This window comes from Ceratotherium simum, chromosome 27 (genome assembly GCF_057802395.1).
Source record: "Ceratotherium simum simum isolate JZ-2026a chromosome 27, ASM5780239v1, whole genome shotgun sequence".
NCBI classification, from domain to species: Eukaryota; Metazoa; Chordata; class Mammalia; order Perissodactyla; family Rhinocerotidae; genus Ceratotherium; species Ceratotherium simum.
Window position 1 is genome coordinate 16,049,145 of NC_141926.1, and position 19,744 is coordinate 16,068,888.

Here is a 19,744-nt window from a genome sequence, read left to right on the forward strand (position 1 = left end):
GCTCTGAGGCAGATGCTACAGTCCTAATGCAGTAGCTTATTTAACAACTCTCATTTAACCCATCAATTTACCCCATCAATCCATGACGCCAGCCTTTGACTTGCCAAAAGGAGATTGTAATGCCAAGAGGTGAACGGAAATATACACAAGAGGATGCTCCCTACTTGCGTTCCATATCAACATTTTTGTCCCAGCGCAGAAACGTGATTACTTGTATCTCAGTAAGTATAACCACAGGGGCTACCATTGACCATAAAAAATACGCAATCTTTTTTAAAGCTGGTGCTAGCGTTTGGCATTATGAGCTCCCTTGGCAATAAACTCTGGAGACGAAGTCCTAGGATCTGAAGAAGCGTTTCTTTTTATGGGTTATGGCACTTGAGCAACCCACATTTAGTGTGACCATATTGATGGCTTAGATGAGAGTTGTAGGCCTTTCCTATCCACATATTGTTTCCTGACATTAGCTTGTTTTAACTTCCAGCATCATCAAGTGATAAAATGTACTTCGGTTGTGATATCAACTCCATTTGAATGGTAGCCAGAAAATAAGTTTTGGCTAATTGTGTTGGTTCCTGACAATTAAGTTGATATCATAGTGTGCTCTTTATGTAAGAACTTTAATGGCAATGCTTTTTTCAAGAACCTCCATCCACCCTGCTGTGGAACAGTTCCATTAATATTTCTTGGTGTACAAGTTGTTAGAACAGGGAGATGGAGGAATTATGCTGTCCCTATGTTCTTATGTGGGCATGTGAGTATGTTTCCATAAGTTTTGTTCTATGAGAACTACCTGCTAACCAATCCTTTGCTTACAATTTTGACCTTCTCTGAGTCATCCTCCCCAATTCTGCTAAAATGATCTCCCTATAAATGCACATCTCCCCATGACACTTCCAGGCTTAAAACACTCCAATGATTCCCAAATGCCTACAGAGCAAAGTTCAAGCAAACTAGTATGATTCACAACACCTTTATGAACAAGTGTCTACTTGCCTTCCCAGGCTCATTTCTCTTCATTCTTTACCTTGCATTATGGATCCATGGCAAACATCATTTATTCTGTATTTCATGCTTTTACTCAGTCTGTGAATCTTTTCTTGGCCAACTGCTTATCCTGTGAGAACTCAGGCATTCCTTCCTCCAGGAATCTTTTGCTGACTCTTTCCTGCCCGGTAGCTGGAATAAGCACTTCTTCATACTTCTTTCTTCAATTACTGTGTGCAAATCTTTATCCTCACACTTACGGGGCTTCATTGAAATATATTCACGTGCTTGTTCCCACTAAACTGTAAACTGCTAGGTGCTGTATTCCCAGACAGTTTCTGGCACAGAGAAGATGAGAACCGCGAGGGGCAATGGTGTAAGTCCCTGTCCAAGGGCAGGAGAAGACCCATGTCTCAGCTCGGTTAGTCTGGCAGAGAGAGCGAATTTTCTCTTCCTTTGCATCTCTATTCTATTCAGGCCCTCAGTGGATTGCATAATGCCCACTCATATTGGGGAGGGCAATTTGCTTTATTCAGTCTACTGATTCAAATGGAAACACCCTCACAGACACACCCAGAGATAATATTTAACCACATATCTGAGCATTCCATGGCCCAGTCAAATTGACACATAAAATTAATGATCACAACGTCAAATGTAAAGTCAAGGTTTAGACTAATTTGTAGGTGGCACAAATTCGTTATGTACTTTATGTGCTGGGGGAAATTGCATGAATATGAGAATTGTATTTTGGGACGATGAATTTGATGTTGATTTATAAAATAAAATACAGAAAAAACTACACGTGTGGGTCCTGACATATGAGGTAACAAAAGCCAAACTCTAGAGTTATGAATGTGGGGAAGAAAAATAAGAGGTAGTAGTAAAAATAATCATTGTTAAAATTTTAAATGCTTTCAATGTGTTAAGAATTGTGCTAAGTGCCACTTAAATTTTACCAAATCCTTGCGTAGATCGAACACTGAAATCTGAGATAACTCAGGTTCAGGTTAAGTAATTTGCCTGAAGTCATAGTTCAGAGATTCAAACCCAACTCTGTGATAAACTCACACTCCGTGCACTGTCTTGTCCCACCTCTTGGCCAAATGGGTAAATACATTCAACATATGTGCATGGTGTGCACACTGCAGACACAGTATAACTCGCAGGATCTTCCTCATATCTTACAAATGTCCAACAAATTTGGTAAAGTCAGGAGAGAGAAAACAGCTAAGTGTATAGAAAAGACTGAGTTCTCCTTCATCCTCATTTGTAAGTCAACTCAAATTAGACAAGGTTGCCAAAAATCACCAAAAGATTGAAGCTCAAGAGACTGTGGGGCCACTATTTTTTATTTAATAAAACCACCAAAGATGTCCAGTGTGAGTTCGGTGAAGGGGAGACTACTGCAATTTTTAGTTCCTAAAATGATATTGATATATGTGCTAGTCTGAATAGTGGCTCCCCCAAAAGATACTCACATCCTAATCCCTGGAACCTGCAAATGTTACCTTATATGGCAAAAAAAAAGACTTTGCATATATGATTAAATGAAGGATTTTTGAGATGGTGAGATTATCCCGGATTATCTGTGTGGGCCCTAAGTGCAATAACAAATGTCCTATAAGAGAAAAGTAGTGGAGGATTACACAGAAGAAGAGGAGAAGTCAATATGACCACAGAGGCAGAGACTAGGGTGAGGCAGCCACAAGCCAAGGATTGCTGGCAGCCACCAGAAGCAGGAAGAGGCAGGGAATGGAGTCTCCCTTGAGCCTCCAGAGGGAGCATGGCCCTACGGACAATTTGATTTTGCCCAGTGATACTGATTTTGGACTTCTGCTTCTGGCCTCCAGGACTGTGAGAGAATAAATTTCTCTTGGCCACCAAGTTTGTGATAATTTGCTACAGCAGCTGCAGAATACTAATATAATGCCCAAATGATATTGGAAGCTCTAACTTACAAACATCCTAAAAATTCTATCATACATCAATGGAGTATGTCCTTTTCTCAGAGAAAAAATGATGGCAGCAGGGGGTACTTCCCCTGGGCAGTACCTTGAAAGGGATTTGGATTGACCTTGGGAAGCAGAATGTTGTGACTTCCCAGACTTTGTTTACTCCATGTGCAGACTACTTCACAGTCATTCTTTCCATACTGCCCATTTAGATCGCCACTATTACAGATTTGACTGATGTTAAGATGTTAGAACTGACAAAATAAATGAGTGCTAGTAAAACAGTTTAGTATTCTGCTATTGAGTTACTGAACCAATGCAGTGGTTTATAACACAGTATTGAAACCGAATAATTGGATCCTGTGATGAATTTGAGGTATTAGAATTTTGATGATGTTACGATTATGATGTGTTAAACAGTAATGCTACATTCCTTTTGCCCATAGGCTCGGTGGGATGGCTTGACTGGGCGTATCATCTTCAATAAAACCGATGGCTTGAGGAAGGATTTTGATCTGGACATAATTAGTCTCAAAGAGGAAGGAACTGAAAAGGTAACCTCCTTGATAATAAATTATAAAATAAAAATAAAATAAAGAGCACTGCTCAAGCATTTTAATTGTACATACAAGTAAGAGAATAGTAAAATGATTCTCTCAATATGTTCATTTATGTCGTTTTCTAGATCTGTCCTCCTGATCTGCAGATAGATGTTGATGTGCTACATTCTTAAATCACAAGAATGTGAACAAAAATGAAAATAAATGAACATGTATAATGCTTGGTTTATATAGCAAGAATGATTATATTATTACACATATATAACCCTATATATGGGTGGGTGTCATTAGCCAAATTTCTCAAATGTTTTGAGGAATTGAGTTTAGCCTTGGAAAATCAAAAGCTGCCAATGATTTATTTGTGGAATGCCATCCAAGGGTCACTTAAAAATGAGTTTTAATTGTACTCCATTTTGAGATTGGTGACAGAGGGACAGAATAAAATAGGATAGAAAAGGCTTACTGGAGCAAACTAACTTTTCAGGCTTAATTTTAGGAGAAGATATGCCCAAAAATGTATTTTAATGTTGGGTTCTGAGTTTAGAATTATTTTAGTTGTAATTCTCAGTCTCTCAAAATTTAAGGGTCCATTTTAGTTACTATGGATACCAATACAAAGGTAAACTATTTAGTTAAATAATAATAATAAATGAATTTGTCTCCTCAGTGTATTTTATTATACTAATTTTAGTATTCACAACTATACGTTGGAATTAATTCACACTTACAGTGCGAAGATTTTGCCCTTCAGAACCTTAAAGAAAAAAATTTTGAAACCCCCAAACAATCACCTGAACATCAGAATTCTATTCCTAGTTTTTTTCACTGTAGTGGACGAGAAGGTATGCTTAATGTAAAAGAGTGGCTTTGGGAACAATCAGTTACCTACTTAATTGAAATATTGGGGCTGATTTTTAAAATGAGATAAGGTTTCCATTTCTGTTTTGTTGCTTTTGTTAACTGAGATACATTTTTTTTTTAGGTCCTAACTGTGTTCCTCCCCCAAACAGCTTAATCAAAACAAACAAAGATTAATTAGGCTGAATGTAATAGAAGGTGACCACCGGTGTTGAAATGTTTGAGGAGAATAATTAGTTTGCAGCTTTGAGAGTACACATTATACATGCGGATTTCCCATTTCAAAAGTGCCCTCCATTTTCCCCTCCTCTCTTCCTTTCTCTCTCTCTGTCTCTCTCTGAGGCTTCTTCACTCTGATTTGCTTGTCTGTTAGTTGAACATGCTCTGATAGAGTGCAAGGCATCCACCTAGTCTCCATAACAGGATGTGGGATTTGGGCTGGAGGGAACAAAAGAAAAGAAAATTATACTTATTATGGACTAAAAGCCTATAATGTTTTTTTCTTTTTAAAGAAAACGTCTGCTTCTGTATGCATGCCTCTCTCTCTCTCTCCACTCCTTTCCGTGTACAGAACTGAAGGAGGGAGAAAAGCTGTTAAGAAAACATCTTTTTGGCTCAGATGGGTGATGAAATAGATGAAGCTATTGTTCCACTTTCACAGCTATTTATACACTGCAATATTATGCACACTCTATTGGTGTTTTTCCATCAAAGTCAAAATAGAATTAGATGAAAATGTTTTCTCAATTTGTTTCTTATCTCTTCATTGTTTGCAATAACTTTTCTTTCTTCAGGTGATTGGGCCTCAATTCCTGAGAAGGCTGATTGGGCCTTAAGGCAATGGGGGAAGCCAACCCATCTCTCTCAGGAGCCAAGGGAGGAAATACCCAATCTTTTCATGTCAGCCTCTGCTGGGGTCCACAGGGAAAATTGTTAGAAAAAGCCCATTTTCTCAATTTCACTCAAGCCTATAATCAAAGAAAAAGTCAAGTATGCTTTCTTTTCACTTAGGAATAGTGTGTGTATGTGTGTGTGTGTGTGTTGTGTATGCATGTGTGTATAGATTGATTGATTGATTTTGGTTGTGAATGCCTTGAACAGGTCTTCGTAAGGAATGATAAAGACTCTTTATCTGCAGCATAGCTATGCATATTCAAAAGAACTTTAAGTCATTTTTTTGGTATGTGAAAGAAAAAGTGAAAATCAAGTCATAGCAACAAGTTGAAGTAACTTCTGTGGCACCAAAGTACTTGGCTCATCTCTTTACTGTACCTATTCTCAGCCTTTATGTTGAATTACAATGCAAGATGCCAAACAATGGGTGGGGAATGTAACACTCTGAGCATCACACACCATGATACCTTTTGGGTTCCATGCTCCATTTTAATTAAGTGCTATTTTTATTTTTCCCTCTGAAAACCAAGGCTGCTGGCGAGGTGTCTAAACATTTATACAAAGTGTGGAAGAAGGTTTGTACACAGACAAAAACTGCAGGAAATCTGGGGGTGGGGTGGGCAATGTCAAAGGAAAACCCTGCATCCTTCCAGTTTTGCAAGAGCAGTAGATCTCCAATTGCAGTTTAGAGGCGATATTCCATGTAAAGGGATAACGGGGGTGATTGAATACATTGTTTCTTAACATTACTCATGAATTGAAAACAGGCTTAAGATGGATTAAATAATGATGGATTAAATATTTCTCCCCAGATTATTTTTGTTTCTCCCGGGCAGCATTAGTCCCTGTTAGATCTGAAAGCAGTTAACTGCAACAGAAACAGACACTGGTCCATTTATATTCTTTCTCAAATCACTAAGTATTTTTCGCTAAGGGGCATGAAAACAACAATAGATTTGATCCATCAGTCTAATCAGATAGGCTAAGGCTCAGAGGCCTAGGACGTCTCCTTCAGTGTCACCACTACAAAATATGAGCCATTTTCCGAAATTCCCTTTTCGTATGAGCTATCTTTGTTTTGCCTTGTATCTTTGTCAGTGCACATTGTCTTGCAGTTTGTTTTAGAACCACAGTTTCCAAAGGACAAAAACATTAGAGACTTTGGAAGGGAAATGAGATTATCTTGTAAATTATAACACCCACTATTTCATAGTTTATTGTACAGTATCATGTTGTCAATGAATGTGCACAGATTTATTATATAAGGAAATGTTAGACATTAAAAACATTTGGATCAGGGAAATATGTTCCAGTGATATGCAAACATTATCAGTCATTCTCTCTCTCTCTAAGACTACTTGCTAAAATATCTATTGATTGACGATTGGACCTTGACTTACTTCAGATTGTTCAGCTTGAACAGATTTGTCAGGTTCACTCTCATCTTTTGAATTATCAGTTAAGTCACAGAAAGTGTAAACAGTTTCTCAAAAGCTTGTCTCCTCTCTTGGTAGTTCTCAGTAGATGAACTAAAAAATGTCCTCCTTTTAAGTTAAAAAAATGCAGGTTTAATAACCTTCCTTTAATTTTCAGTGATTCGGGTTATCAAAGGCACATAGAAGGCAATCCCCTTTCCTCACTGCTAATAAATAGATGAACCTAACTGTTACCCAGAAAGAAGTTTATTATACTAATCCAGCTTGAGACTCCAGGCACTTTATGCAATGCTGAATTAATTCAAACCAAATATCCTAGGGAATGGAATCCAAGCTCTGAAATCATACACAAGGGAGGGGAATGTCCTTTGTCACTAAACTGCAATAATCACTCCTACTTCCAAAGGATGCACTTCTTGGTTTTCCTCCTTCCTCCATGCCTTTGTGCCTCTTCCCTCCCGCTGACCCACCATTGCCCACGCTGTCAGTCGTATATACCGTGGTGTGCTGTTTTGTGTTCTGACTACTCATCAACAATTTACAGTAACCTGAGTGCTAGCCCATGAGACATATTCAGACCCAACAAACACATTGTCTTTTCCCAACAAGACTCCATCTTAAAAGAGAAGGATTCACTCTCATTGCATTCAAATTCCAAAAGCTCTCCTCTCTCTGACCTTTTTTAGTATAGAACAATGCACCTGAAATTCTTTCCAAGAGAAGGATATAGCAATCTTTACAAAGCCCATCACTAAAATCCGGGTTCATAAGGTTTATAAACAAGAAACAGTTACGCCTTTTATTCTATTTCCTAAATAGTTCATATTTCACTCAGCAATTTTGGATTTTGTCTTATGAGAATTACTCTCTAGATTTAGAAGATAGATACTAGTCATTCTCTGAACTCTCTTTTGTTGCATCACTTTTTTTAAAAAGTTCACTTAACGTCTTTTGGCCACTCATTTTCAAATGCTTCCCTCAGTTGTCCTAGATAATAAACAGCTGCTCCCACATGCTCGTTTACGAAGTGAAAGAAGGCAGGACCAGACAATTCAGCTTTTGAGTGTTCCTCCCCACAAATACTTGATCCACCGTCCTCTATTTCTCACTGGTAAATTACTGCTGTCTGCTTTTGCTATACAGTTTGAAAATTGAGATTCTGCTTCCTGGAGGCACTCCTGCAAGGTCAGAGAACAGGGCTGAAATGCTAAATATCTAGACATCTGGTTAACTGTATCCCTCTCTCCGACACACATGACTCATGAGATCTTGCTTCTTCAGAAAGAGACATGCATTTGCTGATGTGTTCATTTACTTCAATGAACAGGTAAAGCCAGTTGACTAGTTAGGTCTAAAACATGCGCGCGCGCACACACACACACACACACACACACACACACTCTTCTGTTTTGCTTATAAAAAGATTTGAAAATGGGCTGGCCGTGTGGCATAGTTGTTAAGTTCGCGGGTTCCGATCCCTGGTGCGGACTGACACACCACTTATCAAGCCATGCTGTGGTGGTGTCCCATATAAAGTAGAGGAAGGTGGGCATGGATGTTAGCCCAGGGCCAATCTTCCTCAGCAAAAAGAGGAGGATTGGCAACAGATGTTAGCTCAGGGCTGATCTTCCTCATAAAAAATAAAAGCTTTGAAAACAGAAAGCTGAGGTCATTCAAACTGCATATATATACTGTCTACTTTCCAGGAATAGCCTGACCTGGACTCTTTTCATACTCTTTTAGCCTAGATTTGAAGAAATTTCTGTTATACAGATAGCAGGAAAAAAATATTCTCCTTGTTCTCATTTTATGGAGGAAAGTTTGCACCGAATGGGACTCTGGGACTCAGTTGATTAGAAATGGAGCAGCAATGATATCTGACCTTCTGCACTTTTAGTGGGGCCAGGGAGAGAAATAAAAAGCCAGACATTAAGCTATGGGACGTATTTGTCTAAAATTTCAAGTTTGTTTTTTAAAAGAGAATGATATTGTGTGGCCATTCAAGGCTGCCATTTTCAAATATTATATAGTTCCTTTAAACATACACTTGACATTAATAGAAATAAGAGTTAAAGAGGACACATTTCATTACTTAACAAATTGGCTACAAACACAGTTATTTTCTCCATCTTTCAATACTTAATTAAAAATTAGGTTCCATTGTCCCCAGTGCCTAAGTCAAGGTTTAATTAGAAGTACAGCAAGGGACCAATTTATACACGGTCTTCGTCAAGTTAGAAGTCAATTATTCACAACCTAAAGCATAGCTTTGAATGAAAACCAATAGATTCCAGGTGTGTTTAGCCTGAGTTATGTTTCCTAGAAGCAGGAGTCTCTGCCTCAAAAAAGTGGATGAAAGGGGCCGGCCTGTGGCTTAGCGGTTAAGTGCACGCGCTCCGCTGCTGGCGGCCCGGGTTCAGGTCCGGGCGCGCACTGACGCACCGCTTCTCAGGCCATGCTGAGGCCTCGTCCCACATACAGCAACTAGAAGGATGTGCAGCTATGACATACAACTATCTATTGGGGCTTTGGGGGAAAAAATAAATAAATAAAATTATAAAAAAAAAAAAGTGGATGAAGGGATGGAGGTTGAGAAGAGAGAGAAGAAAAAGTTGTCCCCCTTTTCTGGGTTTAAAGCCAGCCAAAGAAAATGGAAGATTCTTAACTATCAGACACTGTGTGCACTCTGTGTGATAGGCATCACTTTTGATCCTGGAAAGACTGAATGGTTATTACAGGTGCTCTCCTACATCATAATCCTACTTCTGGTAACCTCTTTACAGACATGATCAAAATACATTCAAATGCAAAAACTACCCCCAAGCCCCCATTTACCTAGACCTGTCTCCTTATTTTGCCAATCAACTAACCCTAATTAAGTATAGAAAGAACACAGTGAAATTGAAACAGTACACATTGATGTGTAAATGTGTGATAGTCCTTGAAACTTCAAAGAATTTACGTTTCTAAAAAGGATATTTACAAAGCTAAATGAATTTTCAGGTGCAGTATTTAGAGGTAAATCAAAGTAAAGAATTAGAAAAGGAAAGAAGAGGTCTGACATTCCCACAGGTAATATTTTATTTAATCATCAGAAAAGCCCTGTTATCTCCCCTTTGCTAGTGAGGAAATTGAGGCACAGCAGGGTTAATTAACTTGCCCAAGCTCACACTCCTGGTAAATTGCAAAGCTGGGATCTGGACAAAAGTCTTGTCTGTAAAGCTCGTACTCTGTCCAGCTAGTCAAATGTCCTTCCACTGGGGGAATGTATTTAGGGATCAAGCATAGGTCCACGCTGTCCTTCTAAAGTCTGTCCAAGTGTTAGTGTTCCTAAACTGCCCCTGTTTTTCATAGCTCTTTTACTTTATCTGCTTCTAAATCAAAAAAAAAAAAATTTCACTAATGATTCCAAGTTCTTTCACAACAGTGCAAGCTTGAGGAAACTACTGGGGCAGTCATTTGGATGTCCTTTATTATTGACATTTGTGTAGCTCTTAATATATACCAACACTTTCACATGCATATTCTCATTTGATCTTCTCAATATCCCTACAGCATACTCTACAGTTAGAGACCCAAAGCTCAGAAAGGTTAGCATCTTGTCCAAGGTCACAGGGCAATTAGATTTGCCTAGCCCTGAAGCATATCTGCCTTCTGTCTCATTAGCCTGGCAGTATATGTCTCCAGAAGACTTCAGATAAATAGCTCAATTCCGTGAGGCTGTTCTCCTGGGTTCCTCTAGAGACTAAACAAATCAATATACTTCTATAGGACCTAATAACCAGAAGTGACTTGGCCACTGGAGAAGACTGTGGGTCATAATTTTTTAGAAGAGCACTGAGTTTCACTGACTGCCAATCACCATAGGTGTTCTGTGATATAAAGATCAATAAGCAATAAAAGTGAATACCCTCCCTCACGGAAGGAGTTCACAGTCAAGTGGACAGACAAGACAGATAAACAGATGAATAACAGAAGATAAGACCAGAATAGAGGTATAAACAGATTCCAACCAGAATTCACAAGAGGCATCCCCATCCAGCATTGGCTCCTCAATGAAGACAGGCTCAGAACTTATCTATTGCTCATCCACACCTTTTCATCAGTTTATCTTTTTTCTTTTACATGCCCAGTCTCTCTATCATCCACCCTGCTCCTTTTATCCCATTCCTTATAAATTTAAAGGTACTGATGATACCTCTTTGGCAACGTAAAGTTTGTATCAACAGAATGCAGGCTCAACAAGAGCAGAAATTTTTGTCTGTTTCTTCGTTGTTATGTCTTCCAGTGCCTAGAACAGAGCCTGACATGTAAGTAGATGCTCAACAAATACATATTGAAAGAAAAATCATAAAGAAAAAGATCTCCCCCCACGCCACCCCAAATAGCACAAGTTTTCCCTGTTCCATTTACACACTCATTCGTCCATTGTTTCATTTTCCCACAGTTAGTAGCTTCTACTGTGATGTCCCGGTGTCCTCTTCCCAGACAATGAGCTTTTGTGTCCATTCCTGGCGCAAAAGGGGCCTCTCTGTAGTGTAAATGCTGAAAATGACAGCCAGCAGCCTCTGATGTACTGTGTTCTATGTAGATTGGGATTTGGAACTCCAATAGTGGACTTAACATGACGGATGGCAACAAAGACAGGTCCAACAACATCACCGATTCACTGGCCAACCGAACGCTCATCGTCACCACCATTCTGGTAAGTTGATGGCGTGGAATTCAGAGCGTCTTGTCCAGACTCTACACTAGACCTTGAAGGATTCCTCATCTAGTTTTAATTGGGACACTGAAAGCATATATTTGTATATACCTGTCATTGGATTGAATTATAAGCTTCCAACATTGTTCTGAAGATCTCCTACCACCAATCCATTCTCAGTTCTCTCCTCCTTGCTCTCCAGCCTCACCCAGTTGATCTCTCTTGCTCTCTGGCTGCTGGTTGGTTTCAACGAAGGGGAAACTCTGGCAAGATAACAGAGAAGTGGGGGAAGAGAAGTAAGAAAATTTTTTCCTCTGCCTCCGTGGTTTTGTCAGAACTTCCATCCTTCACAACCACAGCTCTTATTCTGTCAATGACCCTGCTTCAGGACTCCAGGTGCACTAGATTCCGAAAGCACTCTCTCCTCCCTCCCTGCCTCAGCCCTGGTGGTACCACCTTCCTGATTATGTTGGTCCCTGGGTGTCTACATGCCTCTCCCACTCTCACCTTCATCCCTGTTGACTCCCTTTGGCCTGCTCACTCCTCTGTATAAGTAGCCTCTTTATTAACTGGTTAACTGGTTTTCAAAAACCTAGGTAAGGGAACCTCTTACTTCCTGTGGAACCCTGATCATACACCCATCCAGACACTGTACACCCACAGGTTGTTCATTCTCCCTTTCCCCACCTTAACCCAAGGGATAAAAGGCAAGAGTGGCCACCTCTAGCATCTTCACTTCCAGACATTCATTCTTTCTTTATTTCGTTCAGTCCATAATGTCAGACCAATTTATTTCTGAAACTATTAACTTCTAAGAATTGTTCATCCAAAATAAAAACTGTTTTGTGTTTCTGGTGACTACTTTCTCTGCAACTATCTCATGGAGATATAGAGTTTTCTATTTCTATCAGTTTGAGGACAAGCCTAAACAAAAAAGACATCAGTAATATAGTAACTGCTATAATTTTATAAAATAAATTTTTATTTAGTCAAATGAGAATTAATAACATTATAGATACATGGTAGTAAGGAAATTATTCATAGGATAGGGGACTTATCATGTAAGCGTATAAGCAAAGAATTACCAGATGTGAGATTTGAGTTGCATTCAAACAAGAAAATGGAATTTATGATAAAGAAGACATAGAAATGGTCTTTGAATAAGATACCCTAAAGGAAACCTACCAAAATAGGTAGATAATAAGTGAAGAGTGAAATTGAGGTGGCATTTAGCTGAGAGACGAGGAAATGAGAATACTCAGTAGCTAGGAAGTTTGAAGAATAAGAGGATATATTTGCTGACTTAGATTTCCGATTTGTGAGTAGGTGAGGTTCTTAGAAAAAAGCCAGAGGGGAGGACGGGTCATGCAAAGGAAGGTTGGGCATAGGCACAGCTGGAGACCAGGCATCCAGACATCTGGTCCCCCATTGCCTTCTCTGCCAGACTTAAAGTTTAAACACGACTGTGTCTCTATCACACCATTCATTCCCAGCCCTGCCTCAGCAGTGGAGGAAAAAACTCTCATTCAAAGTGAGAAGAGGGACAGAAAGTAATACATGAAGTACTCTGTATTTGCAGAGGGCATAGAGAGGATGAGTTTAGCAAAGGCAGGAGGGTGAGTGACTGACTTCGGTACACTCAAATCTTAAAAATCATTTTCAAATACTTTATATCTTTGGCTGTTGATGGATCTTGTGTAAGTAGATTCTGCCTTCCATTATAACAGGGTTTTCATATTTGGTTTGTTTCATATAGGAAGAACCCTATGTGATGTACAGGAAATCTGATAAGCCCCTCTACGGAAATGACAGATTTGAAGGATATTGCCTGGATCTGTTGAAGGAATTGTCAAATATCCTGGGTTTCATTTACGATGTTAAACTTGTCCCCGATGGCAAATATGGAGCCCAGAATGACAAAGGAGAGTGGAATGGAATGGTCAAAGAACTTATAGATCATGTAAGCAAAAATACATCTAAATATGGGTCTTAAATGTCTGAAAAAATGCATAATAAGACGAAGTAAAAGAGGAAAGAATAGTTGAGTCAGAGTCAGAAGAAATGTTTCACTCTTTGAATCATGAAAATGGTTTAAAAAGTCGGCGAAAACAACCTAGAAATGGAGTTTGCTTACTTGGAAGGGCAAGTAAGGATAAAAATTGAGGATAAAAATTTATAAGTTGATTCTTCATACTGAAGAATAGACCTGAGTGATTCTTAAATTAGATAAAGAATTCTCAAGTTCGCAGCTCAGAGCAAAATTTCATCTTGTCAACTAATTTTATGATCAAGTTGCTCATTCCTTGCTTTTCTCATATGCTCTTTTAAAAGACATCCTTCTTCAGTTTTTTTCTCCATTTAGTTCCAGAATGTGTATGTCTGTTTGTCTGTGCGTATTTCATACTTTCTGGTTTCTCTTTGCTAATAAATACTATTTTATAAACATAACTGTGTAAAGCAACTGTTTTTATATTAGAGCCAATCATCACAGAAGCTTCTTGGGTGAGAAACATTTGGAGTTGAGAATAGGGATCAGGAGTACCTAGGAAAAGTCCAGACATTTGCCAAGGAGCTAGACAAATAAGACAAAGATTTCAAACTTGCTTTTGCAGAGGGCTGACCTGGCAGTGGCTCCTCTTACCATCACCTACGTGCGGGAGAAAGTCATCGACTTCTCCAAGCCCTTCATGACCCTGGGGATCAGCATTCTTTACCGGAAGCCCAATGGTACCAATCCAGGAGTCTTCTCCTTCCTCAACCCCCTGTCTCCCGACATTTGGATGTATGTGCTCTTAGCCTGCTTGGGAGTCAGTTGTGTACTCTTTGTGATTGCAAGGTAAGTTCAAGAACTATTGACCTTACAACAGCAGCTCTAGGTCAGTCTCAGGTTGACCTGTGTGTTCTAGAGGTAGACACAGATTAAGAACTTTAAAGTGTTTTTTTTACTTTTGCCTGCTGTTCTCTCCGTCAATTTCTCCCTCATAGAAGCCACTCTGTAAAAGAATATCTTCTAATTACTTATAAAGGTATTTTTAAAAGACAATAGGAAGATAATTTTTATGCTAATTTAATTTTATCAGTATTTCAAGCAGCATAAAATGGTTATTTACCCATTTTCCTTGAATTATATTACAGCAAAAGCAATGGCTCAGCTAATAAATCTAAAACGGTTCAACAGGAAGAGTATGTGGTGTCCAGATGTTTGACCCCCGGAATATTTGGTTAAGCCAAACAGAAGTAAGTTAGCTAGCAATTATTGTAGCAGATAAGAAACACTGGAATAAAACAACATTGTGAAATCCTCAGAAATAAAGAAAATTTTACAAAAGTTATTTTTAAAAACACTAGACAGTTAAGAGAATTCTAGAAATAACTATGAAAGGAAAGATTACTTACAGATAGAGTCCGAAGGCATGAAATCTTGGTGCTGTCACTGATGATTCAGTCTAGGTTTTATTTTCTGAGGTAACTCTATATTTAACCATTCTGCTCTACACAATTCTTCAAAGGATTTTTATTCCTTTCAGTAGATCATATTTTCTAAATACTTTTGATGCTGAATTTGAAACACAGCTATTTTATCTTTCTGTTGGCTTAAACGTTTGATATCCCTAGATAAACGATGTAACAAAATAATTGCTTTTGTATGTCCCCTACTCATTTTCAGTCTTTTTCACTTTCCAACAAAACTTAGTGAACTTTTTCCCTAATCAACTTTTGTTTTCCCTCCAGGAATTTCTAAGAGAAATATTTCTTCATGCTAGCTCTTTGTCGTTGTCCACTGTCTGGTTTTGATTAATGCCAGGTAACTCTTTCCCTGGCATAATTATAAAGAAAGTTGGGGAAAATTACCCAGGCTGGAAAGGTCTTAAAGATCCATAGGGCAGACACAGTCAGGCTGAATAAATGCGTGCTTTCACACGTGGGTCTTTATACATTCAATATGAAATGAATATTTTCAAGTTTTCTATACCTTATAAAGTGTACCGTTACCAAATCCCAGACTGTTTTCCAAATTTTGACCAGCTGTTAAACTACTTGTATATGATGACCAAAGCTCTCTCTCCATTTGTCTTACCTCAGAAAATAATACATTGACAGTATGTACAGTGATATTATCCTTTGATACTTTAATACTCTAAATCAGTGGTTCTCAACTAGGAGAGATTTTGTCCCCCAGGGAACATTTGGCGATGTTCTGGAAACATTTTTTGGTCATCACAACTGCGGGTGGACGATGCTACTGAAATCTAGTGGGTAGAGTCTAGGGATGCCACTAAACATCCTCCAGTGTGTAGGACAGCCCCCACAACAAAGAGTGACCCCAAAATGTTGATAGTGCCAAGGTTGAGAAATCACGCTCTAAATAATTAAAGAAGATACTGCTTTGGATATCAAATTTTAAAAGATAAGTCTCTTACTTTTGGAGGTACCTTTCTCATTACTGGCTCCAAAGTGAAATTAATACTGCTTTAGAGTGGCCATTTAATAAATGACTACCCTAAGGTGATGTACTCTATAACCATGAATAAGAAATTTTGTGTTGGTTTACTGTTCATTCCTCTGCTCTGGGCCCCACACCTGTAGGGTGATTAAGGGCCAGTGGAGCAATCCAAGCAGCAGAGGGCAACAAAGAAGTGAGTTTCCATATCCCCCAGTCCCCTGCTCTGTCTAGGCAGTGATGCTAATGAGTAGAATAGGCAAAACAACATTGATGAGCAAGTACATTATTTATCACAATGACTTAACCAAAACCAGTGGGAGAAAAAACATGTCAGAAGCATCCAGAAGTTCTCACAGGCACACATGTTAAAAGTTTACACTTGACCCGACTGTGCCTTTAAATCACCTTACTTTTGTCATCAAACTATGTCGGAATAGTGTAACATTTCATAGTTTTCTCCTCCTTAGTTTGTCTGTTCCTATAGAAATTCTTGCTGACCCAGAACCCTGCACTTTCTGACTTTATTCTATTTCTATTAAGAAAGCAGCCTCTTCCGCCCAATCAATATTATCCACTCAATATTCCTACTCATCTGCAGCACCATTTATAAACCAGCTCTTCTTTATTTAGCTTATTCTCCGTGTTGTCCCCTTCTCATTGTCTTTCCTCTTGCTCCGGGATTGGGGAAGCAGAGGTGTTGTGCATCAAATGCAAGTTTGCAACCAGCGTGGTGGTGAAACAGAAGATAACTCCCTGCCGTGCACAGGTGCCTCGTCATGGGGATCATACTCTCAACTACATTCATCTAATCTACACCTTTGAATCCATTCCTGCTTCTACTTTATAAAGCCACTAAATATGTTTTGGAGGTGATTCCCAAAGACAAAATCCTGGCTGAATAGGTGTGCCAATCCACTTTTATTTCCCATAGCTTGAGGCCATGAACTTGGTCACTCTGCACCAATAAGCTAAGATGTAAAATGGCTTTCTGCTACCACTCAGTGGTTTGCGTTCAAAGTTGGTGAAGTAGAAATGAAAAACAGTTAACCTCATAATCATCTTTCACTCTAGAGAGGCTTTTGAATTTGTGTTTTGAAGTATATCCTTTTATGTTTTTTGAAAAAGAAAAATAAAACCCATCACTGCATTTAGGCGAATGCACTCACTATAAACATGCTTAAAAATCATTGGCTAAACTGAATTGAATTTATAAAGTTAAATATCAATGAGACAAACTAAGGAAAACTATATGAACATTTCAATTACTATGACTTGTTATAAATGTGCATGTCAGTGTTTTTGTTTTGTAGTCGACATTTTTTGAATTATTTTTTGAAAAATATTTAACCCCAAGGAATTATGTCCATCATGAACACACAATTTAAATAGACCAAATATCCAGATATAATATCTGCTTACATTTTATGATTTATGTTTATCTTCTTAAAAATGAACCTTTTTTAAGTTGGCATTTGGCAAAAAAAAAAAAATCAAGAAAATATTTGACTGTAACTTAAAGGTTACAATAAAAAACCAACAGTTATATTACAAGTTCAAATAGAGCTTTCTCGTTTGAAAGATGAACGGATCTCCCACTCCTCGATGCAGCCCAATATCCATTCTCAGCCATGAAGAGTCCCTTAGAGATCTTTAGTATGAGGACCATTTTCTATCTTCCATTCAAGTAAAAGCCTAGTATATATAAATATAAGCCTCAAATGAACCTTTGTATTTCAACATAGTGCTACTCTTTCATACGCAAGTTTTGATACCAATTCTAAGCACATTTTTCCCTTTCTCTGTCATTTTACTAAAGATCAGTATCAACTGGGGATAGCCACTTCAGAATAGCATTGGTACAGGTCGTATATTAATCTTTCCTCCAGACTTCCTGATGCTGACTCTGTCACACTGGCTGTCTTTAAGCAGGCGTTAGGAATTTCAAGCTGAAATATCTACATTCAGGCAACAGGTAGGTCTACTGCATTATGAAAAGCCAGTGTCTTACCACACAGCATCCTATCACCATTCAATATTCCTCTGTTCACATGCTCCCCAAGTCACTCAGAATCCCGGAAAGAAAGAACCTAGACTACCTCTGCAGAGCAGGCAGAATCACATTGCTGTTTAGTCAGTTTTCCTTTTTGCTATAGAAAATTAGATTAATTGTTCACTTAAAACTGCAAAGTATGAAATACTAAAACAAGACCAAGTTAAAAACATCATTCCAACAAACAGCATTCAGTGATGAACTCATTGATCAGAGTGTATATGGGGGAGAATTGCCAGAATATCAGGAGGCTAGTGATTGCCAGGTTTTATGATCTGTTTAGAAAAACTCACTCTTTTGGATGCATAAGCCTCCTACTTTATTGCAATTAATATTTTTAAATTATTGTACAAGTGGCAATGATATTGTTTAAGTAATGGCATCTTTATTCTGCATACTGCTTCAATTACTAGGTTCATTAATATTGGTAATCATTTCTTCAGCTCAGCAAACTACTATGGTTATAAGAGTGTATAAATTCAAAACTTAATTACATTGTTGAAACAGTAATTAAAATGTATTGGCATGGCATTGTCAATGAAAGCTTTATTCATAAGCTTTACAGGAACCTGTGCTGTGTGCCCTGCAGCTGTGGAGAAGGTGCAGTAATGAGTTGGGTACCATTATTGTCGGATAAACTACAAGGCTGTTATCCCAATCCCCCTAAGACTTGATGAGGAGACACTGTACCATACTAGAATGTGTCCAGGGGTTTAGAGAATGGTTTTTCATTAAGAGGAACTGTCTGCCCATTTTCTTGTGCATGATTCACAGTGTGCCCTGCTTTTGCTATAGATAATGTATTCACCTTAATCCCAGTTTTCCCCAATGTGTCAGCAAGCTGCTATTGTTTACTGCTGAAACCTTATGGCTGGAGAACCTTCCATATGTTCTCATTGGCTTTCTGGTGTTTTAACATTACTCTAACACTCCTACTTGCATTAAAAGGACCTAATGGCAAATGGCAAAGCTTCCAGTGCTAAGAACTACTGCATTTTAAATCATTTCCGGAACACTTTGAAGAGCATCTGCTAATGTCTCTTTGGAAAAATAGGTGCCCCCTGGCAGGATAGCCCTAAAAAATAACCACAGAGCAGGGACCTCCTTGGGCTACAGAAGTCAGACATATGTTTAGAAAATAAAGAGCCAAAAATCTATTCAGTTCCCCAGATTTTTATTCTAACACATCCCAGAGATATCTGGATTCCCTCTTCTTTACAAATAAGAAAACTTACGCCAGGTAGGTTGAGTGACTCATTCAAGGTCGACTTCCTAACTAACTAAGATTGGCGATCAAGTGACTACAGTCTATCATTCTGGGAAAAATCAAATTAAAACAATGAAGAGGGAATTATGAACCTAAATCTCTCCGGTGAGACATGCAATGGAGTTACCACTAGTGGACCCTTATGCCTGGGCCAGGATACTTCTAAGTTTAAACTTTGTCTCTTCATATAAGAATTGTGATTTTTTTTGTTTCCATATACTATCCTAAAAAAAATTGAATCTATCCCAAATCCAGACCTTCTTTAGGTTCACTAATTTTTTCAGCCTTGCAGCTCCTTTGATGCATTATGAAATCGCTAAACCACGTACTTTTTTTAATTGTCTATCCATAGATGCCCCTTGAAGGCAAGTCACCCCTCTTTGTTTCTCCCACAGCATCTATCAACACAGTATCTTGACATTGTAGTTGTTATATAGCAAGCTTGTGTAGCAGTCATGGCTAGTTGGTGGGGTAAATACTTGGGAGGAGTGAGTAAACCTTTCTTTACAGTCCGTCTAGTTGTTCAGTAAAATGGAAATAGATGAAAACTCAGAAGAATTCAGTAGACATAGATGGGAGGAGTACAAT

At 38.5% G+C, this 19,744-nt stretch overlaps 1 protein-coding gene across 1 annotated transcript in view; it reads left to right on the top strand.

Annotated features, from left to right (window-relative positions):
• GRIK1 (glutamate ionotropic receptor kainate type subunit 1) overlaps positions 1 to 19,744 on the top strand; it is a 123,915-nt gene that overhangs the window by 78,904 nt on the left and 25,267 nt on the right. The window contains exons 9-12 of the mRNA XM_087417866.1: positions 3,389 to 3,496; positions 11,282 to 11,395; positions 13,152 to 13,355; positions 14,008 to 14,231. Of these exons, the coding sequence (XP_087273992.1) occupies positions 3,389 to 3,496; positions 11,282 to 11,395; positions 13,152 to 13,355; positions 14,008 to 14,231 (650 nt within the window). The remainder of the gene's footprint in view (positions 1 to 3,388; positions 3,497 to 11,281; positions 11,396 to 13,151; positions 13,356 to 14,007; positions 14,232 to 19,744) is intronic.